Here is a 24,334-nt window from a genome sequence, read left to right on the forward strand (position 1 = left end):
AGAAATGGCCAATCTTTTCATGTCAGCCTTTTGCAGGGTCCATAGGGAAAGTTGTTAGAAAAAGCCTATTTTCTCATTGGTCGATTGACTAATCTGGTTATAAATGCCTTTAACATGTCTTCTTAAGGAATGATGAAGACCTTTTAATTCTGCAGCATAGATGTGCATATTCAAAAGAACTTTAAGACATTTATTTGGTGTGCAAAAGGAAAAGTGAAAATCAGGTTGCACCACCTAGTAGAAGTAACTTCTGTGGGACCCAGTACTTGGTTCATCGTTTTACTGTACCAGTTCTCAGGCTTTATATTGAATTAAGATGCAAGATTCCCAATAATGGGTGGGAATGTAATGCTGTGAACACTTAATCACCATGATACCTTTTGGCTTCCATGCTCCATTTTAATTAAGTGCTATTTTTATTTTTCCCTCTGAAAACCAAGGTTGCTGGCGAAGTGTCTAAACACTTATATAAAGTGTGGAAGAAGGTTTGTACACAGACAAAAACTGCAGGAAATCTGGGGGTGGAGTGGGAAATACCAAAGGAAAAACCTGCATCCTTCCAGTTTTCCCAGACCAGTAGCTCTCCAATTGCAGTTTAGAGGCGATATTCCATATAAAAGGAGAATGGGGATGATTGAATATGTTGTCTCTCAACAACATTGCTTGTGAATTGAAACAGGCTTGAGATGGATTAAATAATGATGGATTAAATATTTCCCCCTAGATTATTTTTGTTTCTCCCGGGTAGGATGTGTCCCTGTTAGGACTGAAAGCAGGTAACTGCAACAGAAGCAGACACTGGGTCATTGATATTCTTTCTCGAATCACTAAATATTTTTCCCTAAAGGGCATAAAAACAGTAGATTTGATCCATCAGACTAGTCAGATAGGCTAAGGCTCAGAAGGGCTGGGACATCTCCTTCAATGTCACCACCACAAAATACGAGCCATTTTTAGAAATTCCATTTTCTTATGTACTATGTTTTTTTATGCAGTAAAGCAAAAATTGTCAGTGCATATTGTTTTGCAATTTGTTTTAGAACCCCAGTTTCCAGAGGACAAAAACATTAGAGGTTTTGTAAGGGAAATGAGATTATCTTGTAAATCATAACACCTAGTATCATGTTGTCAAAGAATGTGCACAGATTTATTACAGAAGCAAATGTTAGACATTACAAACATTCAGGTCAGGAAAATGCCCTAGTGATATGCAAACATTGTCTTTCATTCTCTCTCTAAAACCACTTGCTAAACTATTTGTTGATTGACAGATGGACCTTAAATTACTGTTCAACTTGAACAGTTTTGTCAGGTTCACTTTCGTCTTTTGAATTATCAGTTAAGTCATAGAAAGTGTAAACAGTTTCTCCCTGTAGTCAAAAACCTTGTCTCCCTTTTGGTAGTACTCAGATGAGCTCCAAAATGTCCTGCTTTTAAGTTTAAAAAAAAAAGTTTAAAAACGGGTTTAATAACCTTGTTTTAATCTTCAGTGAATCAGGCTACCAAAGGCACAGGGAAGGCAATCCCATCTCTTCTCTGCTAATAAGTAGATGAACCTAACTGGCACCCAGAAAGAAGCTTATTAACACTAACCCAGCTTGAGACTCCAGGCACTTTATGCAATGTTGAATTAATTCAAACCAAATATCCTAGGGAATGAAATCTAAGCCCTGAAATTTTACTCAGAGGAGGGGACTGTCCTTTATTTGTCACTAAACTGCAATAATCGCCCCCACTTCCCAGGGTTGCACTTCTTGGCTTTCCTCCTACCTCCATGCCGTTGTGCCTCTTCCTTCCTGCTGACCTATCGTTGCCCACTTTGCAAGTTGTATACACTGTGATGTGGTGTTTTGTGTTATGCCTGCTCATCAACAATTTACAGTAACCTGAGTGCTAGCACATGAGACCTATTGAGGCCCAACAAACACACTGGCCTTTCCCTACAAGACTCCATCTTACAAGAGAAGGATTCACCCCCATTGTCTTCAAATTCCAAAAGCTCTTCTCTGCGCTCTGACGTTTTTCAGTAGAGAAGAGTCTGCCTGAAATTCTTTCCAAAAGACGGATACAGCAGTCTTTACAAAACCCATCACTAAAAATATGTGTCCATAAAGCTCATGATACACAAAACAGATACACTTTTTATCCCCTAGGTGCTCGGTTATTTCACTCCACAATTTTGGATTTTGAGTTTATGTGAATCACATACCAGGTTTGGGAGATAGGTATTAGTCACTCTCTGAGCATCCTTTTGTTGCATTACTTCTTTTAAAAAAGTTTGCTTAATGGCATTTGGGCACTCATTTTCAAATGCTTCCCTCTGTTGTCTGAGATAATAAACGTCTGCTCCCTCATGCCAGTTTACAAAGTGAAAGAAGGCAGGGCCAGACAATTTTGCTTTTGAGCCTTCCTCCCAACAAATAATTGGTCCACCGTCCACTACTTCTCACTGGTGAATTGCTGCTGACTGCTTTTGCTACAGTTTGAAAACTGAGGTTCTGCTTCCTGGAAGCCCTCCTCCAAGGTCGGAGAACAGGACTGAAATGCTAAACACCCTGGCATCTGGGTAACTTAACTGTGTCCCTCTGCCTAATACACATGAATCATGGAATCTTGCTTTTTCAGAAAGAGACATTCATTCACGTGTTCATTTACTTCAATTAACGGGTAAAGTCAGTGGACAGCTTAGGTTTAAAAGACACACACATGCATGCACGCACGCACAAACACACACACACGCACTCACACACACACACACGCACTCTACTGCTTTGGTGCTTAAAAGGTTTGAAAATAGAAGACTGAGGTCATTTAAACTCCATATGTACTCCAAACTGTCCACTTCCCAGGAATAGCTTGATCGTTACTATACTTTAAAACTCTTTTAGTCTAGATTTGAGGAAACTTCTGTTACACAGATAGTAGGAAAAAATAATCTCCTTTTTCTTATTTTATGGAGGAAAGTTTACACTGAATGGGACTTTGGGAATCATTTGATTAGAACTACATCAGCAATGATATCTGACCTTCCACACTTTTAGTGAGGTTAATAAAAGAAAAAAAGCCAGATGTTAAGCTGTGGGGTGTATTTGTCTACAATTTCAAGTTTGTATTTTAAAAGGGAGTGATGTTGCAAGGCCATTCAACACTGCCATTTGCAAATATTAGTATAGGTCCTTTAAACACTTGGCAGTAATAGAAATAAGAGTTACAGAGAACACATTTCATTACTTAATAAATTGGTTAAAAACACAGTGATTTTCTCCACCTTTCAATACTTAATTAAAAATTAGGTTCCATTCTCCCCAGTGCCTAAGTCAAGCTTTAATTAAAAGCACAGCCAGGGCCCAATTTAGACACAGTCTTCATAGAGTTAGAAGTCAACTGTTCACAACCTAAAGCATAGCTTTGGATGAAAACCAATAGATTCCCAGTTGTGGTTAGCCTGAGATACGTTTCCTGGAAGCGAGGGTCCCTGCCCCCAAAAAGTGAGAGTAGGGGCGGAGGTTAGAAGAGAGGAAAGAAAATATTGTCCCCCTTTCTTGGGTTTAAAGCCAGACAAAGAAAAGATTCTTTAATCAGTAGACATGTGTTGTGTGCATTCTAAGTGATGAACATCTCGCTCTTGATCCTGGAAAGACTGAATGGTTATTAAAGGTGTTAACCTACAGCTTAATCCTACCTCTAATACCCTCTCTATAGACAGGATGGAATACTTTCAAAAGCAAAAACTACCCCAAACCCCCATTTATCTAGACCTGTCTCCTATGTCACCAACCAACTAGCTCTAATCAAGTATAGAAAGAAGACAGTGAAACTGAAATAGTTCACACCGATGTGTGAATGTGTGATACAGTACTTGCAACTTCCTCAAAGAATTTATATTTCTAAAAAGAATACTTGTCGAGCTAAATGAATTATCAGCTGCTGTATTTAGGCAGTAAATCAAAGTAAATAAATAAAAACGGAAAGAAGCCTAACATTCCCACAGGTAAAACTTTATTTAAATATCAGGAAAGCTCTAATGTCTCCATTTCACTGGTGAGGCAATTGAGCCACAGCAGGGTTAATTAACTTGCCCACGGTCACATTGCTGGTAAATTGCAAAATTAGAATCTGGACAAGAGTATATCTGGAAAGCTCATACTCTGTCCAGCTAGCCAGTGTCCTCCCATTGGAAGAGTATATTTAGAGCTCAAGCATAGGTCCACCCTGTCCATCCCAGAGTATGTCCAAGTGTTGGTGTTCCTAAACTGACCCTGTTTTTCATAGTTCCTTTACTTTATCAGCTTATAAATTTCAAAAAAGAATTTCACTAACAATTCCAAGTTCTTTCATAACAGGACAAGCTTAAAGAAATTACTGAGGCAGTCATTCAGATGTCCTTTGTTAATGTTTGTGCAGCGCTTATACCAACACTTTCACATGCATCTACTCATTTGATATGCTCAGCATCCCTATAAAATATTTTATAGTTAGAGAACGAAAGCTCAGAAAGTTTAGTATCTTGTCCGATATCACACTGCAACCAGGTTTGCATCCCATCTCACTAGGCTGGCAGTAAACGCCTACAGAAGGCTTCAAAGAGCTCGATTCTCTGAGGCTCTTTTCCTAGGTTGTCCCCAGAGGCAAAACAAATCAATATACTTCTACAAGGTCTTATAACCCAGGAATGACTTTGCCACTAGAGGAAATTTGGCTTATTATTTCTTAAAAGAACAATGGGCTTCACTGACTGCCAATCACAATGATTACTTCTGTGATAGATAAAAAGATCAATAAGCAATAAAAGTGAATACTTTCACCGAAGGCATTCATGGTCAAGTGAACAAAGAAGACAGGTAAACAGATGATAATAACAGAAGAAGGTCCAGAACAGAGGTACAAGGAAGGTATGAACAGAGTACTACTAGTTTTCACAAGAGGCACCCCGACCCAGCACTGACTCCTCCAGTAAGATAGGCCTAGAACTTAGTTTACTGCTCATCCACACTTTTTCTTCCATTTACGTTTCCCTTTTAGATGCCTGATCTCTCCACTATCCATCCTGCCTCCTCCATCCCATTTCTTATAAATTTTAAAGGCATTGATAGTAATACTTTGGTAACACAAGGTCTGTATCAATAAAATGTAAGCTCCACAAGACCAGAAATTTTTATCTCTTTTGTTCACTGCTATGCCCTCCAAGGCCTAGAAGAATCCCTGTCATATAAGTAGCTGTTCAACAAATACATATTGGAAGAAAATCCAATACTCATTTAAAAATTCTTAATTTAAAACAGAACATTGAACTTAATAAATTAAAAACAAAAGGACCTCCCCCTACTCCACCCCACATAGCACAAATTTTCTGTTCCATCTACACACTCATTCTTCCATTGTTTTGTTTTCCCACATTTAGTAGCTTCCACTGTGATGCCCTGTTGTCCTCTTCCCAGAATATGAGCTTTTGTGCCTATTCCTGGTGTACCAGGGACCTCTCTTTAGCATAAATTCCATCACTGACTGCCAGCAGCCTCTGATGTAATGTGTTCTGTGTAGATTGGGATTTGGAACTCCAACAGTGGGCTTAACATGACAGACGGCAACAAAGACAGGTCCAAAAATATCACCGATTCACTCGCCAACCGAACGCTCATCGTCACCACAATTCTGGTAAGTTGACTATGTGGAATTCAGGGCATCTTATCCAGACTCTTACTCTAGACCTTGAAGGATTCCTCAACTATCCTTTTCATGCCAACAACTCTCTCTGTAAACGTCTATGTTTAATTGGGACACTAGAAGCATATGTTTGTGTGTACCTATAATAGATTGAATTATCAGCTTCCAACATTGTTCTGAAGATTTCCTACCTCCAATCCATTCTCATCTCTGTTTTGCTCCACTCTCTAGCCCCACCCAGCTGGTCTCCCTTGCTCTCTGGCTGCTGGTTGGTTTCAACCAAGGGGAGACTAAGACCAGGGAAGTGGAGGAAGAGACCCAAGGAGATTTCTTCTTCTGTTTCCCAACAGTATTGTCAGAACTTCTGTCCTTCACAGCCATAGCTTCTATCCTGTCAATGATCCTGCCTCCATACGCTAACTGCACTGGACTCCTGGAACACTCTTTCCTCCCTCTCTGCCTCAGCCCTAGCTTCCTAATTATGCTGCTCCCTGGGTGTCTATATCCCACTGCAATTCTCACCACCATCCCTGTTGCCTCCCTTTGTCTTGCTCATTCTTTTGTAAATAGCCCCTTTATTAACTGCTCTTCAAAAGCCCAGGTAAAAGTACCTCCTACTCTGTGTTGGAACCCCTGTCACGCCCCCATCTAGCAACTGTGCATTCACAATTTGTTTGTTCTCCCTCTTTGCTCTACCCTAATCCAAGAAGTAAAGGGAGTGGCCACCTCTAAAATCTTCACTTTTGGACCTTCCTGTTTTGATTTAGTCCATGATGTCAGGCCAATTTATTTCTGAAACAGTTAGCTTCAGAGAATTATTCATCCAAAATGAAAACCGTTTTGTTTTCCTGGTGTCTACTTTCTCTGAAACTTTCTCATGGAAATACAGAGTTTTCTACTTCTATCAGTTTGTCTGAGGATAAGCCTAAACATAAAGGACAGATCAGTAATGTAGTAACTATTATGATTGTATAAAATAAAATACATTTTTATTTATTCAAATGAGAATAAATAAGTAATAAATAAAAATAAATTTTTATTTATTCAAATTAATTAATAAGATTATAGATACGCAGACTTAAGGAAATATCCATTATTCATAGGATAGGGGATTTATCACATAAGCATATAAACAAAGAATTTACCAGATGTGAGCTCTAAGATGCATTCAAATAAGAAAGTGGAACCGATGATAAAAGAAGACACTGAAATGGCCTTTGAATAGGATATCCTGAATGAAACCAAGAAAAAATAGGTAAGTAATAAGGGAATAGTGAAGTTGAGATGCAATTTAGCTGAGAAATGAGAAAATTAAAATATTCAGAGTATTTAGTAGACAGGAAGTTTGAAGAACAAGAGAATATATTTGCTGATTTATATTTCCCTTTTGTAAGTAGGTGAAGCTCATAGATAAAAGCCAGGAGGGAGGGTGGGTCTAGCACTAGAAGCTTGGGTGTGGGCACAGCTGCATGCCAGACATCCAGACATCAGATTGTCCCTTGCCTTCTCTGCCAGACCTAAAGTTCAAAAATGATTGTGTCTCTATGACACCATTCACTCACAGCTCTGCCCTCAGCAGTGGAGGGGAAAAACTCTCAATCAAAGAGAGAGGAGGGAGTGAAATAATATATGAAGTGTTCTATATTTGTAGAGGATGTACAAAAGATGAGTTTAACAAAGGCAGAAGGGAAAGTGACTTTCTTTAGTATTCTCAAATCTTAAAAATAATTTTCAAATATTTTATATCTTCTGGCTGTTGATAGAGCTTGTGTAAGTAAATTCTGCCTTTCATTATAACAGGGTTTCATATGTGATTTGTTTCATATAGGAAGAACCCTATGTGATGTACAGGAAATCTGATAAGCCCCTGTATGGAAATGACAGATTTGAAGGATATTGCCTGGATCTATTGAAGGAATTGTCAAACATCCTGGGTTTCATTTATGATGTTAAACTTGTCCCTGATGGCAAATATGGAGCTCAGAATGACAAAGGAGAGTGGAATGGAATGGTCAAAGAACTTATAGATCATGTAAGCAAAACTATATCTCCTACATAGGGGTCTTCAATGTCAAAAAAAAGTGCATAATGAGAAGAAGTAAAAGAAAAGAGAAAAAATGGTTGAGTCAGAGTCAGAAGACATGTTTTATTTATTTATTTTTTTAAATCATAAAAATGGCTTGAAAAGTGGGAAAAAACAACCTACCAATGTAGTTTCCCCACTTAGAAGGGCAAGTAATGAAAAATTGAGGATAAAAATTTATGGGCCCATCCTTCATACTGAAGAATAAACTTGAATGATTCTTAGATTATATAAAGAGTTCTGAAGTTTGCAGCTCAGAGCAAAATCTCATCAACTACTTTTATGATCTAGTTGCTCATTTCTTATTTTTCTCACATGCCCTTTTTTAAAGACATTCTTCTGCAGTTTTCTTTCCCCCATTTAGTTCCAGAATATGTATGTGTGTATATATATATATATATATATATATGTCGTGTGCGTGTGTGTTTCACACTGTCTGGTTTCTCTTTGCTAATGAATACTATTTTGTAAACATAACTGTGTAAATCAACTGTTTGTATATTAGAGTCAATCAGCACAGAAGGTTTTTGTGTGAGAAGCATTTGGAGTTGAGAATAGGAATCAGGAGAACCAGGAAAAGTCTAGACATTCACCAGGAAGGTAGACAACTAAGGTGACAAGTTCAAACTTGCTTTTGCAGAGGGCTGATCTGGCGGTGGCTCCTCTTACCATCACTTACGTGCGGGAAAAAGTCATAGACTTCTCCAAACCCTTCATGACCCTGGGCATCAGCATTCTCTACCACAAGCCCAATGGCACCAACCCAGGGGTCTTCTCCTTCCTCAACCCTCTATCTCCTGACATTTGGATGTATGTGCTCTTAGCCTGTTTAGGAGTCAGTTGTGTACTCTTTGTGATCGCAAGGTAAGTTAGAGAACTACTAAACTTACAACAGATCTATGTCAGCCTCAGGTTGACCTGTATGCTCTAGAGGTAGACAGAGATCAAGAGCTTCAAAGTATTCTTTTAGTTTTGCCTGGTGTTCTATTCTGTCAAGTTCTCCCTCATAAAAGCCACTCTATAAATGAATATCTTCTAATTATTCATAAAGGTAACTTTAAAAGATAATAGGGAGACAATTTTATATATTATATTAATTTCATTTTATCAGTACTTAAAACAATGTAAAATGGTTATGTACCCATTTTTCCCTGAATTATATTGCCACAAAAGCAATAGCTCAGCTAATAAATCTAAAATGTTTCAACAGGAAAGAGAAAAGTTGTGTCCAGATTCTTGATCCCTGGAATATTCACAAATATTAAGCAAACTAGAAAAAAGTTAGCTAGGAATTGTAGCAAATAAGAAGCACTGGATTAAACAAGATTTTGAAATCCTCAGGAATAAAAACAAATACTTTGAAAATTTTATAAAATTTATTTTTTAAAAAAATAGACAGTTAACAAGAGAATTCTGGAAATAACAATAAAAAGAAAGAATAGTTATATATCCAGTCTGGAGGCATGAAATCTTTATGCTACCCTGATGTTTCAGTTTAGATTTTATTTTCTGAGATAACCCTACATTTAACCATTCTGCTCTACACAGTTTTTCAATGGTATGATCTACTGATCTACCATTCAGTAGATCATATTTTCTAAATACCTTTGATACTAAATTGGAAACACAGCTGCTTTATCTTTCTGTTGGCTTAGACAGTTGATATCCCTAGACAAACCCTGTAAAAAAAATGATTTCTTTGTTATGTCCTCTATTCATTTTCAATCTTTTTCATCCTTCAACAAAACTCAGTGAACTTTTTCTCTAATCAATTTGTGTTTTCCCTCCAGGAATTTCTAAGAGAAATCTTTCTTCATGCTAGTTCTTTGTCATTGTTCACTGTATGGTTTTGATTAATGCCAGGTAACTCTTTCCCTAGCATAATTATAAAGAAAGCTGGGAAAAATAACCTAGTTTGGAAAGGTCTTACAGATCCATAAAGCAGACATAGTAAAGGCAAATAAATGTGTGCTCTCACGTGTGGGTGAGTCACATATGTTCAATATGAAATGAATATTTCGAAGTTCTCTGTACTTCATAAAGTGTACCATTACCAAATCCTAGACTGTTTTCCAAATTTTCTCCAGATATTAAATTACTTTTAAATAATGACCAAAGCTTTCTTTCCATGTATCTTACCTCATAAAATAGTATATTGTCAGTATGTAGAGTCATACTCTCCTTTGATACATTAATACTCAATCAGTGGTTCTCAACTAAGAGAGATTTTATCCTCCAGGGAACATTTGGCAATGTCTGGAAATAGTTTTTGATTGTTACAACTGAGGGTGGAGGATGCTACTGGTACATAGTAGGTAGAGTCCAGGGATGTAGCTAAACATCCTACAGTGTGCAGGACAGCCCTCCCCCTCCAACAAAGAATTACCCCAAAATGTCAATAGCATCAAGTTTGAATAACCATGCTCTAAATAATTAAAGATGATAGTGCTTTGAGTATCAAATTTTCAAAGGTGAATAACTCACCTTTGGAAGAGCATTTCTCATTACTGGCTCATAAGTGAAATGGATACTGCCCTAGAATGGCCATTGAATAAATGACCACCCTAAAGTGATGTACTCTCTAACAATAAATTAGAAGTCTTGTGTTGGCTTGTTGTTCCATTCCTCTATTTGGGGCCCACACCTGCTGAGTGATTCTAGGGCTAGTAGAGCAATCCAAGCAGCAGAGGGCAACAGAGAAGTGAGTTTCCATATTCCCCAGCTCACTGCTTTGTCTAAGCAGTGATGCTAATGAGTAGAATAGGAAAGACAATGTTGATGAGCAAGTAATTACATCATTTATCACACTGACTTGACCAAAATCAGTGAAAGAAAAAACCATGTCAACAGCAACCAGAAATTCTCACAAGCATACAGGTTGAAAGTTCTCTTACATTTGACACCAAGTGTGCCTTTAAATGGCCTTATTTTTACCACCAGAATACGTCAAAATAATGTAGCATTCAGTAGTTTTCCCCTCCTCATTTTGTCTGTTCCTCTATAACCTCCTGATGAACCAGAGCCCTACCTTTTCTAACTTCACTCTGTTTCAGTTAAGAAAGCAGCCTCCTTTCTCCCCTAGTCAATACTATCCACTCAACATTCCTACTCACCAAGTATCATTTATAAACCAGCTCTTCTTTATTTAGCTTATTCTCCTTGTCACTCCCTTCTCACTGTCTTTCCTCTCACTCTGGGTCTTGGGGAAGTAGAGATGTCATGCATCAAATGCAAACTTGCAAACAGCATGATGGTAAAACATAGAAAATATAAAAATATAAAAAATAACTCCCTGCAGTGTACAAGTGCACTATCATTGGGATTGTACTCTCAGCTACATTCAGCCTCTCCACACCTTTGAATCCATTCCTGCCTCTATGTCATAAAGCCACTAAATATATTTTGGAGGTGATTCCCAAAGACAAAATCCTGATCGAATAAATGTGCCAATTCACTTTTACTTCCCACCATCATAGCTTGAACTTGGTCACTCTGCATCCATAAGCTAATATGTAAAATGACTTTCTGTTACCACCTTAGTGGTTTGCATTCAAAGTTAGTGAAATAGAAATGAAAAACAGCTAACCTCCTAATCATCTTTAGCTCTAGAGAGGCTTTTGAATTTGCTTTTTGAAATATATCCTTTCTTGTCTTTTTAAGGGGGAAAAATAAAGCCCATCACTGCATTTAGGCTAATGCTCTCACTAGACAGAGACTTAAAAACCATTTGCTGAAGTGAATTGAATTTATAAAGTTAGACAAACTAAGGAAAGCCATATAAATTTTTTAGTTACCATGACTTGTTACAAATGTGCATGTCAGTGTTTTTGTTTTGTGGTTGACATTTTTTTAATTACTTTTTGTATTTAATCCCAAGGAATTATAACCATCATGAACACAAAATTTAGATAGAACAAATATCCAAATATAATGTCTGATTACATCTTATAATTTATGCTCATCTTCTTAAAATGAACATTTTTTAAGTTGGCTTCTGGCAAAGAAAAATCAAGAAAACCTTTGACTATAACTCTACAGTTATAATACAAACCCAACAGTTATGCTACAAGATCGAATAGAGCTTCCTCCATTAAAAGATGAATAGATCTCCCTCTTCTTGATACACCCTAATATCTATTCTCAGCCATTAAAAGAATCTCTTAATTAGAAACCTGCAGTATGACCAGCATTTTATATCTTCCATTCAAGTAAAAGCCTGGCATATATAAACATAAAACCAAAATGAACCTCTGTATTTCAATATAATGCTACTCTTCTATGTGCAAATTTTAACATAAATTCTAAGCATATTTGTCCCTTTCTCTGACATTTCACTAAAAATCAGTATCAGTTGAAGATAGCAGCTTCAGAATATCATTGGTGTGGGTCATGTATTAATCTTTCTCCCAGACTTCCTGGTGCTGACATTACTGTCACACTAGCTATCTTTAAGCAGGCATTAGGAATTTCAAGCTGAAATATCTACATCTGGTAGGCAACAGGTAGGTCTACTGCATTACGAAAAGTCAGTGTCTTACAACACAGCATCAAATCACTATTTAATATTCCTCAGTCCACACACTCCCCAAGTCACTCAGAATCTCAGAGAGAAAGGATCTAAAATATCTCTGCAGAGCAGGCAGAATCACATTGCTGTTTAGACAGTTTTCTTTTTTGCCATAGAAAATTAGATTAATTGTTCACTTAGAACTGCAAAGTATGAAATACTGAAAAAAGACCAAGTTAGATGCGGCATTCCAAAGAGAAAACTGGTGATCTCATTCATCAGAGCATATACAGGGGAGAAATGCCAGAATATCAGGGGGCTGGTGGTTGCCAGGTTTTATGATCTGTTTAGAAAAACTCCCTCTTTTGAATGCATAATCTGCCTAATTTATTGCACTTAATATTTTTAAATTATTGTACAAGTGACAATGATATTGTTTAAGTAACGGCATCTTTACTCTGTGTACTGCTTCAATTAGTAGGTTCATTAATATTGGTATTCAGTTCTTCAGCTCAGCAAACTACTATGGTTATAAGAGAGTATAAATTCAAAACTTAATTTTATTGTTGAAACAGTAATTAAAATGTATTGGCATGGCATTGTCAATTAAAGCTATATTCATAAGCTTCACAGGAACCTGCACTGTGTGCCCTGCAGCTGTGGAGAAGGTGCATAAACTACAAGGCTGTTATCCCAGTCTCCCTAAGACTTGATGAGGAGATGCTGTATACATTTCAGAAGGTGTCTGGGGGGTTAGAGAATGGTTTTTCATTAAGAGGAACTGTCTGCCCAGTTCCTTGTGCATGATTCACAGTGTGCCCTGCTTTTCGCTTTAGATAATGTATTCACTTTAATACCAACTCTCCCCAAGTGTCAGCAATCTGCTATTGTTTACTGCTGAAACCTTATGGCTGGAGAGCATTCCACATGTTCTCCTTGGCTTTATGGTGTTTTAACATTACTCCTGCTTGCATTAAAAGACCCAATGGTAAACAGCAAAGCTTCCAGTGCTAAGGACTACTGCATTTAATCATTTCCAGATCACTTTACAGAGCACCTGCTAATGTCTTTTTGGAAAAATAAGTGCCCCTTGGAAAGATAGTCCTAAAATATAACCACAGAGCAGGGAGCTCCTTGGGCTGTAGAGATCAGACAGATGTTTAGAAAACAGAGGAAGAATCAAAACTCTTCATTTCCTCAAATTTTTATTTTAACACACCCTAGAGATATCTGGATTCCCTCTTCTTTAAAAATAAGGAAACTGAAGCCAGTGAGCTTAAGTTACTTATTCAAGGTTGGCTTCCTAACTAATGAGGGTTGGTGATCAGGTGATCACAATTCATAGTTCTAGGAACAATTCAAAATGAATCGAGAGTGTCTGAATCTAAAACTCTCCATTGAGACATGCTGTGTCCTTAACACTAATGAACCCCTGTGCCTGGGCCAGGATACTTCTAAGTTTGAACTTTATCTCTTCATTTAAGGATTGTGATTTTTATCTCCATATACAATCATAAAAACATTAATACATCCCAATCCAGACATTCTTTTTGTTTATTAATTGTTTCAAACTTGCAGCTCCTTTGATTCATTATGAAATCACTAGACTACATAGACTCCTTTAAACTTCTATCCATAGATACCTCTTGAAGTCCAGTCACCCCTCTGTTTTTGTGCCTTCCACAGCACCTAGCAACACAGAATCTTGATACTGTAGCTGGTATGCAACAGTGTGTGTGTCACTGTCGTTGCTACTTTGTGGGGTAAATACTCGGGATGAGTGAACCTCTCTTTAACAGTCCATCTAGTTGTTCAGCAAAATGGAAATGAGTGAAAACTCAGAACAATTTAGTAGACATAGATCTAGGGAGTACAGTTCCAGACAACCAGTGGGCTTTGCCTACAACTCAGAAGTCTGATAAATATAATGCCTAAAGTCTCCTTCGCACTTTGCCCACCAAAGCTGTAAGTTTATGAATATGGCCTACTGTTTGGTTTGATGCGTCCATCATTAACTGTTGGGTGTTCCGCATTGTTCAGCGGGTTTTCACTGGTGCCACATATATTTATCTCATGTTTACAGACTGTTTCTGTTAACTACCACAGGTTTACACCCTACGAGTGGTATAACCCCCACCCATGCAATCCTGACTCAGACGTGGTGGAAAACAATTTTACTTTACTAAATAGTTTCTGGTTTGGAGTTGGAGCTCTCATGCAACAAGGTACAAGGTTGCGCATCTTTGTCACACACATCCCACAGTCTGCTGACAGGTTTTAATGCTGGTAAATTCCACCAAGAAGATAGAGGGTAGGATAAAAACTATCTCAGGAATCAAAAAGATAGAACCCGGCTTCCTAGACAGTTCTAAAAATAAAAAAATATGACAGAAATGAAACTCCTTTGCTATATATCTAAAATAAGACTTACTATCAAGCAATGAACACAAATTTTCCTAGAGAGAGGGAAGAGATAAATTACCTTAGAAACTGTTTACAAATTGGCATAGATGGAGATATCAGTCTTTTCCTAACTTCACAAGTTAGAGGTTGAAAAGAATTAAAGTTTGAATCCTTTGAAAATTAGGTTGACTTACATTCTTCCAATAGCTCACAGTACCTAAAACTGTCAACTAATTACCACTCTGACAGACCCTACAGGGATTCATCTTAGCTTCCCAGTAACCTTTTACGATCTCCGTTAGTTGGTAACCATAGCAACAGTAAACTGGAGAAGTTGGGGGAATTGAAATTCAAACCATAGGAATGTAATATATTTTATACATTTTCTATGACTTGGAAGATTTTGATTTTGGTGGGGAGGGAGGAGTGAGTTGTTTTAACCTTTGGAAGAAATCCAACTCTTTTGTGGATATTCCTCAGCTTTGATTCCAAACGTATGATATAGAAAACCATTCTCAAGATAAGTGCATTTATTTAAGAAAATCATAAGTCACAGATGCTGTTGTGTTTGGAATATCTGCTCATTTGACAACAAGTTGCAAAATAAATTGGCAAAGGAAATTTCAACTAGGATATATATTAAAGATGTTTGTTACTTAGGTGTGAACCCTAAGGCTTTTCATGAGGGAGTTGTTATCATCTACTCGAATGTATATAGTCTGTCTCTAAAAATTCCAGGGAGAGAGAGCAAGGGTTTCTAGTGTGGAAATACAAAATAATTGAAGAGAGTGAGTAAAACCTCTCATCATGCAATTAAGTGTAGTTTATTCAGGCACTGCCAAATAGGTGTAGACACAGCACCTGATTTACTAGAAATCACTTGCATGAGTTTAGAGCATAGCACAGAACTATAAATCCTGCAGGAAAACTCATTAGATGACATATACCGCTTTACCACTGCATTTACTTTTTAAGGCATTTATCTTGTGAACAATTACTTTCAAAGAGTGAGAGACACCCCTCCTTCCCTATAGCTTGCCTTCCTGTGCCATTAGAATAGAAAAATATAGACTTGGGTTTCATAGAGCACACGGCAAGTCTGTGCATGTACATATGACTGTGACTGTCTTCTGTCATATGAGTGCTCCCGCCCCTAAAATTTCTCTTTTATATTCTACCTGTTTGGAGTTTCCCATCATCCACAGCAAACCGTGGGATGCAGTGTCTGCTAGTTACCACTACCTTGGGTACGTGACAGTCAACCCCAACCAGACTCTGCTTGTTTTTCAAGAAGTTTAAAATATTTGTCAGGTGAAACATATATTGAAATGTAAAAATTTGCAGTACTGGTGACTGTTAGTGCACTTGTCCTTAGCATGTGGCATTGGACCAGGTAGCTAACTTATGTATTGACTGTTGTGCTCTTGTTAGCAGAAGCTTATCACTGTACTCACTTGGAAATCATTTTGTTTAATTTCTTTTTTAATGTGATGATCAGGCTTTCTCTTTTCTACAGAGCGTGAGCAAAGTCTGGATCAGGATTGGCTGTCATGTCTGCCATAAAAGGCAGTAAAGAGACTTCAGCAAGTATTGTCTCTCATCCCAAATATTTTCTAATGATGTTTTATTCTATTTTTATTACTTTCATAACTTCATACTCTAGAGTTCTGAACTTAGAAAAATCATCTCTACTTGAGTGAAGTCATTTCTAAGTATGTAAATTAATGTTGAGAGTCATGAAAGTCACAAAATTGTGTGAAATTTTTTAAAAAGATGAAATGTTGAGAAATATAATTCATACCATCTACCAAGGGTTTGAAATGTAACCTGAGTAGGTTTCTACAAATTATTTTTAAGTTCCAAGACCACTTCATCCAAAAGTATAAATATGTATTAGTTTAAAGTGTGATAGATGTGAATTTATCATTACATGTCAACAGCTGGTTATCCGTCTGTCCAGTTTTACTGCCATATAACACATAATTATACAAATAATAAATTAAAATCTGATCTTTTCACAAATGCAGCCAAATAAAATAAGGATAAATTTACAGCAGAAAATCTATACCTATAAGCTAAGAAAATATATCTACTAACTATATTACCTATTTCCCACAGCTATTTTATGAAATAAATGGTATTTTAATGATAGCCAACGAAAAATCTAAAATAATATCACACTGCCACAAGGCTGCTAGATCAATGAAGTACAAAGATATGAAACAAACTTGGGCATTAAACACACACATACACCCACAGGCATATAAATCCCATTAAACTGAAAGATTAAAACAAGAGAGCAACAAACTATTCTACTAAATTCTTAGAGGCAATTTAATGAAAACTGTTATAAATCTGAGTATTATTACACACCCAAATTCAAACAAACAAACAAAAGAAGGAAATAAAAACCACAGTGAAGCCATTAACCTCATTAAAAGACAATAAAGCACAAAGATACCTAATAACTTTAGAAGAATACATCTAATTCAAAGTCAAGAAACTCTGCCAACCTTTATCTGCTTACCATGAGCTGGCTTTGATTTCATGAGCAATATTTGTATCTGTTTATAGATTAAACTTGAGCATAAACTCATGTATTTGTAGATTCGTAAACTCCAATGTCCCTTTCTATCTTAAGTCATTAACTACAAAACTTCAAAACATCCAATCAAAAAAGTGAAAGACTCCTTTAAACCAGGTAATTCACCTGCTGAACTTCATACTTTGGATTTTTTAACTTAGGGTTTTTCCCTTTCACTTTTTAACTGGTCCCATAAACTCTAACATTCCTCCAACTTCATGGAGGAAATGCTAAGTACAGAACCAATGGTGAGTTTCAAGCAAGCAGATTAACCAAAAATCCATCCATGAATTGATAAAATTGGGGTAAGTGCTGCATATACCCTTCTGTCCCTTTTGATTCTACTGTTGGATTTATGGCCTTCTATAAGTTTGATCAAAAGTTTTGAGCTAGAGAGTTTTCACAGATGTTTGTCCTTTGTGTAGGTAAACTTCACACATGTACCCTTTCTTTAAGAGAGAAAGGTTTTTTTGGTAAATACATTAAATGCCTCTATATTACCTTTTTACAAATAATCAGGAATCATCTGATAACATCTAAAACGTATGTTCTTAGCAGAAAAGGCCCCTTTCCACCTGCAAAACAGCCAGTCTTTGAAGTATAATTAAAAAATAGTACTTTATTTGAGGACAAAATTGTGCCTTTTCAGTGAATATATTATTTTCAGTTAAATAAGAATCTACTTTAAAAAAGTAATTTTGACTTCAAAAGTAACATAAAGCAATAAAAAATGATTCATCTACTGTCAAATATGGCTGCATCCAATTTCATTTGATTTGTGAAACTCCAGTGTTTTATTAAAGTACATGTGATAAATGACATGATATGTTAATCTTTTGAAAGTCTCTCTCATTCTTTAAGATTAAATAAAAGTAAGTTAGCATTTTAAAGCTTTCACAGTTGTACAACCTAGAACATTTTATTTCAAACAATAAGATGCATATCAGACAGTAAGAAAAGTCCAGAAGCCTGGGATTGACTTTTCAGCAGAAACAAGCAAACAAACTCAAATCTAAGCAACTAAACTATCTGTAAATTTTAAACATAGAATATCTTAGGGTTAAAATCATTTAATGCCTTCAAATGTCAATAAATCACATTTTAAACAGCAGCATTGATAAATGATAAAAGATCACTTAGATTTTGCTTCATTTTCTAAAAAGATGCACCTATTCACCTACACGCAAGAGAGTAAAACCTTGATAGATTTATAGTTTTGTGTCACAAAAATGCATTATCTCTCTAGGCTAGTGTCAAATCACGGGTCTTCCTTTCTCTCCTAACTGTTTAACTCTCTTACTCTGACGATACCATCACAGGATCAGAGTTGATGCCCAAAGCTCTATCAACCAGAATAGTTGGAGGGATATGGTGGTTTTTCACGCTAATCATCATTTCATCCTACACTGCCAATCTGGCTGCCTTCTTGACAGTAGAGCGAATGGAATCCCCCATTGATTCAGCAGATGACCTGGCAAAACAAACCAAGATAGAATATGGGGCAGTCAGAGATGGATCAACAATGACCTTCTTCAAGGTAAGGAACTGACAATATATTCTCAGCGGTTATCTCATACTGAGGGGAGGAGGCTGTGGAATGAGAGTCCGTCCAAAAAAAACCCAAAAACATGTTAGGCAACTTTTTTACAAAATAAAATGTCTAATGGCAAAATCTGATTACAAGGGACCTAGGTACCCTCAGCTGTCACATAAAACAATTTCTTCAGTGCCCATCTAGGTATCATTCCCTCTATCCCCAACTGAGTACACTCAGATCCACAGGTCAGTATCTTCAATATCTTTTCTTGTCTTTATACCCATTAATTAATCACTCATGTATAGAAGCCACAAAAGTAAAGATTACTTACCCTGAAATTATGACACTCAGAATGCTTGAATATCTTTGTTTTGTTCTTCCTGTTCTGTACTGGAGCAGATGATAAGTAAATGTGTGGATACTGGTATCTATTTGGAAAATTAAAACCAAAAGTATCCCAGGGGACTCCAGTCTAATATTGCATTTGCACCAATGGGGACAGGGCTCCCAGAGCAGCCTGAAGCCTTCCGATAGCCTTCCGATAGCCTTCCTGTAGTTAGAATCAATATGGTTTTAGTGTCAAGTGCATTTTGTTGTTCAAGTCTTTTTAATTACTTACCCAGAGTAATGAAACTGATTTCCACCTTGCTTACGGAATAAGCTGCAGTACTTTTATTATCAGATCTCAGATACTATATCTCCCATGGGGGGAAAATGGATTTTAATAGATCCTGGGACCTTTAAAGAAGACAAAAAACCTTAGAGATCAGAAAGTTCAGCCCTTCACCTTACTCATGAAGAGGACAAAACCCACAGAAGCTAAATTATTTGCTCAAAATCACACACTTGGTTTATGACACAGCCAGGCTAGAACCTTCTTGTAAGAGGTATTGTGCATGTGAAAAAAAGGAAAACAGCAACTGTAACCAAAATAAACTCTAAAAACACCTTTGTCAACGTTTCACATCCAGATTACTGAAAATGAAGTTGTCACCCAAGGTTTGAGAGGACTACTTTGACTTGTGAAGAGTATTTATTTAGAGACAAAAAACTAAGGGTAAAAAAAAAGGGAACACTTCTTTGTATAGCAGTATTATTTCACCAAAATATGTATTACTTATGCAGTTTAACATTAAAATAATAGTAAATAAACAAATAAAAACTTACTTGTTTTAGGAGTAAACTATACCCAGAGGTTTATAAAAAAGAGTAATGTAAAAAGTTAGGATTTTTCTTTTCCTCTATGTTAAAAAAAAGATGATTTTTAAACTTTTTTTTAATTTTAAGAAATATGACATTGATTTAATGAAGGTATAAAGTGTGGTGATTCTTTCTTCTTTGGACAAGTGTTGTTTTCAGGACAAATTACATTAAATGTATGGCTTTCCAACTTTCTGAAAGCTTGAATTTTCCTAAAATCAGTACTGTAAAGAAACACGTTACCCACAGCTAGTAATTCATCACAACACTTGTCAAAAACTAGGAAAATTACCTGCAAGGCATATAGGACAGAGAGACACTGCCAAAGGAGAACTGAGTATGTCTGAAAAACATATCTGAAATGATTTACCTCTTTCACCAGTATCAAAAAGTTTTAAAGCATTGGGAAATGGGCGAGTAGAGGTAGAGAAGATTCTACTACTACTAAGATGCACATTATAAATATAAAAGAGGGAGAGGCTACCCTTTGAAAAAGCCATAGATCTGACTTCGCCACTGTGAAAACAATCAGTGTATTCACAAAGTATCCTTTAATCTCATTTTGATTTGTCTCTGTTCACATACCTTTGAATATAAAGGGTGCTGGTTCCCACATTTCCTGGCAGGACCCTAGAGTGACTTGGGTGTGCTTGGATATTGTATTTCCCTGAAATAATTCTATGCTAATCTCGCAACTGTACTAGCTCATAACTGCACACTCTGTTCCTAAATGCTTTCCATACAGTACTTCATTTTATCCTTATAAAGGCCAACTGAGTTAAGAGCTAAGATTATCCCCATTGTCTGATGAGGAAAATGAGGTATAGCTCAGTTAAATAACTTGCCACAAATTTATAAAGCTACTGATGAAAGAGTCAGTGTTCAGACAAACTTCAGGGAGTTCTAGAAGTTCTACCCTCCTTGAGGGTAGACAATTGGCCTCTTTTGTTTGTCATTATATCCTCAGAACCTAAAACAGTACCTGGCACATAGTAGGTACATAGTAGAGATAGTAGGCACTCAGAAAACATGTTTTTAATAAATGAACAAATACACTACTGAAATCTAAGAGCGATGGATTCTATCAGAGGAGGAAAAGAGAGAAGGAGGAAAGAAGAGAGGTGAGAAGGTATCTTTGTTCAGGCTGCTATAACGAAACACCACAGACTGGGTACTTTATAAATAACAGAAATTTATTTCTCACAGTTCTGGAGGCTGGAAGTCAAGATCATGGTTGAATGAGGGCTCTCTTCTAGGTCGCAGATTTTATGCTGTGTCCTCACATGGTGGAAGGGGCATGGGTCTCACAGGACCTTCTTTTATAAGGGCACTAATCCCATTCATAAGGGCTCCATTCTCATGACTTAAACACCTCCCCAATGCCTCATCTCTTCATGCCATCATTTTTGAGGGTCAGGATTTCAACATATGAATCTGGGGGGACACATTCAGACCATAGCAGGAAGGATACATAGAGATCCACAGAGGAAGAGACACTGTCCTATGTTCCTCGATTTAAAAGTTATCTTGTAGCCTAGCAACAAGAAGGAATTTATTTGCATAAAGAGAACAAGGACTAAATCTGATTTAATTTTCCCCTTGAGGGAGGCAAGCTGTCAGAAAGCTTCAGAGGGATACACACTCAGCATTTTTAAGCTGCATTATTCTGCAAGGGAAAGAAATGTTCCAGCCTTTTAGCTCTCAGGGTAGTTCTACCCTGTCACTGAGTGACAGCAGTTAAGGTCACAAGGACTCAGTTTTGACCTGGCTCTACATTAATGTATAACTGCCATTGAGGCTTCCCTCCCTCCCTTTCTCTCTTAATCAAAGACAGTATCCTCTCTTAAGCTGTTGAATCAATAAGGAAAGCTGCCTTTGCCTGGTCTAACCTAGCACATTCTGATCTACTATTAGGGCATAAGCCTTGCTCACATGGGTCCCAGCTGCATTCAATCACAAGGAAACTTCTAATAAGAAGCACTTATCCATCACACAGTGTAACTAAAGTGCTTTTGTCCCCCCAGTACCCCAAAAATATCCCTTTGGCACATCCAAATGGTGAACCTGTCTCTTTGCTTTCAAGATGACTCTAAGTTGTTTTACAGCTGAAGAATAGGCATTTGCAAGGAGGAAAGGACTATGGAAGTTACCAAAATCCATAAACAAACAAAATACACTAACCCCTCATATGTGGTCTCTTGGTCACAACTGAGGGATGTTTTTAGTGAAATCTCTGCTTGAAAAGTGTGACCAGAAGTTGCTCACTAAAATTTCCATCCAAAGCCATTGACTTTTTTTTCTAGACTTTGTCATTCTTGCAGAGAACAAGACCTTAGATTTCAGATTTGGATATTTGATTGTCAACATGAAAAACAGTTGTTGTTTTTTTTTAAATAGGTCAGGTGAGGTTTCACTCTCCATCATCTGAATTCAGACAAGGCTGAGGGAATAAACTGACATTTATTAAGCAACTGCTGGGTCAAGGTACTACATGTCTGAGACAAGGGAAGCTGAAACAGTTTTCCTTCATTGAGTCATTTGTATGTAGAACAACCACAGTGATCACCAGGGACTGTATTTACGCAAAGAACTGAGATTAAATCGTAAATTCAATTACACATACATTCACAAAGATTTACAGATGGACACCTCAAGATCCTGGCTGATGCCCATGAAGAAAAGAACAATTTTAAGTCTTGTGGCCAAGGGCACTTAGTCAATGATGCTTATTAAACATTACACTTCCTCAAGGTCATCTGCACCCTATGGATGATATAACGTCTATTTGGTGAAAGGGTGTCATTCATCAGTAGACCAATTACTGGGTCAAAGTTAAAGAGAGGCAGAGTGTTTCATCAACTGTCCAAGGACTGTTGAAGATATTTTAGGAGATCCTCCAAATATCAGGGGACCATTTATTTGTCCTTGGCTAACAATTTTAAATAGAATATTTTTATAAATCAGTATACCAATAATTCAGAACTTCAAGAGACTTCATTTAAGAGAATTTTTAACAAACTCCCTTTGATTTTCTACTCAGGGTAATACTAATTAATAATATGATATTAATTATATTGGTTTTTCATCTCTCTGCTGCTGAATTGCTTGGTCCTTTCAATTGTTTCAAAATCTTAAATGATAAAGGCTTTTCCTGCCCTCCGCACTGTCTGAGACCACCCTCAGCATCTTAAGAGATACAAAGAATAGTCAGTTCACAGTCAAGTTCTGTGGACACAACTTGGGGACAGATTTCCTAAGGCCATTTCCTCTTTTATACCCAAGAACATTGACAGCAATGGCATCCAACTACAACTTTTGCTTTTAATATGGAGCACTAAGGCACTGATTTTCTCCATGTCTCATAAAAAGTAAGACATGTGCAAAAATTGTTTTTTCTCTTTGTAATTCTATTAATTACACTTATGGATAAATGGAATAGCCCAAACTTTGATCTCACAGTGATAGTTTATCAACTCATTTTTTTTTCCCAGATGAAGAAAGGATTATCATGTAAAAGCTTAAGAACCATTTGAGGCCTGAAAAAAGAGATTTCTCAATGTCTCTTGCAAACCATCATCCAAGTGAAATAATGGTTTTGGTTCATTGTTCAGAGATTAGGGATACCAGCCAGTCTTCTCAGGAGTTATGACTATAATAAAATGCTGTGATATAAATTAAAACTTACAGTAAAGTTTTGTTCTAGAACCTGGGTTCAAATTCTGACATTACTGCTTATTAGCTATGTAGACCTTGGTAAGTTATTTAAACCCTTTGTACCTCAATTCTCCTGTCTGTAAATTGAGGATAATATCTAGCTCAAAATATTATTTTAAGAAATAAATAACTTAATAGAGGTAGTGTGTTTATAATACTATATGGCAAATTGGAACAATAAAAATGTTAAATAAAAAAGGGAAAAATGTTAAATATTATTATAATTCTCACCAAAAACATCATCACCATTAACATCCAACCCTTACTCTTAGCTATTAGTCCTACTTTTTTCAACTTTCTGAATTAAAAAAAACTCTAGTTTGGTCTTTGTTCAGCTTCCTTACTGATCCTGGGAGGTATGCCTTCTGCTACTGGACAGAAAAGTCCAGAGAGAGTGCCAGTGCCCAAAATCTCAAAGACTTTCAGACGCCAAGTCAGACAAAGACCTCAGTCCTTGGAAGCTTTGCTGAGCACATATAGGAATTAGCAGAAGAACCACTTCCAGATGGTAGATAAGCAACAGATGGTGAGGATACCCTCAGAATTCAGCTGAGAAGCAGAATAAGGCAGTTCAACTCAGTTCAGTCTAATTTATATTTTTTCCAGGATCTCCGATTTGACCAGTTTTTGAGGTTGTCACTG

At 36.9% G+C, this 24,334-nt stretch overlaps 1 protein-coding gene across 8 annotated transcripts in view; it reads left to right on the plus strand.

The window, feature by feature from the left end:
- The window catches only part of GRIK1 (glutamate ionotropic receptor kainate type subunit 1), a 419,685-nt gene that overhangs the window by 365,034 nt on the left and 30,317 nt on the right, over window positions 1-24,334 (plus strand). For 3 of the 8 annotated variants that reach the window (XM_029214399.1, XM_029214396.1, XM_029214400.1), the window contains exons 9-14: window positions 441-485; window positions 5,542-5,655; window positions 7,493-7,696; window positions 8,388-8,611; window positions 14,361-14,479; window positions 18,561-18,778. In XM_029214399.1, coding sequence (XP_029070232.1) covers window positions 441-485; window positions 5,542-5,655; window positions 7,493-7,696; window positions 8,388-8,611; window positions 14,361-14,479; window positions 18,561-18,778 — 924 coding nt within the window. The remainder of the gene's footprint in view (window positions 1-440; window positions 486-5,541; window positions 5,656-7,492; window positions 7,697-8,387; window positions 8,612-14,360; window positions 14,480-18,560; window positions 18,779-24,334) is intronic. The other 5 variants (XM_029214401.1, XM_029214405.1, XM_029214398.1 and 2 more) reach the window with 3 other exon arrangements.

The sequence above is a fragment of the Monodon monoceros genome, unplaced genomic scaffold, assembly GCF_005190385.1.
Source record: "Monodon monoceros isolate NGI ecotype Baffin Bay Population unplaced genomic scaffold, NGI_Narwhal_1 Super_Scaffold_11, whole genome shotgun sequence".
NCBI lineage: Eukaryota > Metazoa > Chordata > Mammalia > Artiodactyla > Monodontidae > Monodon > Monodon monoceros.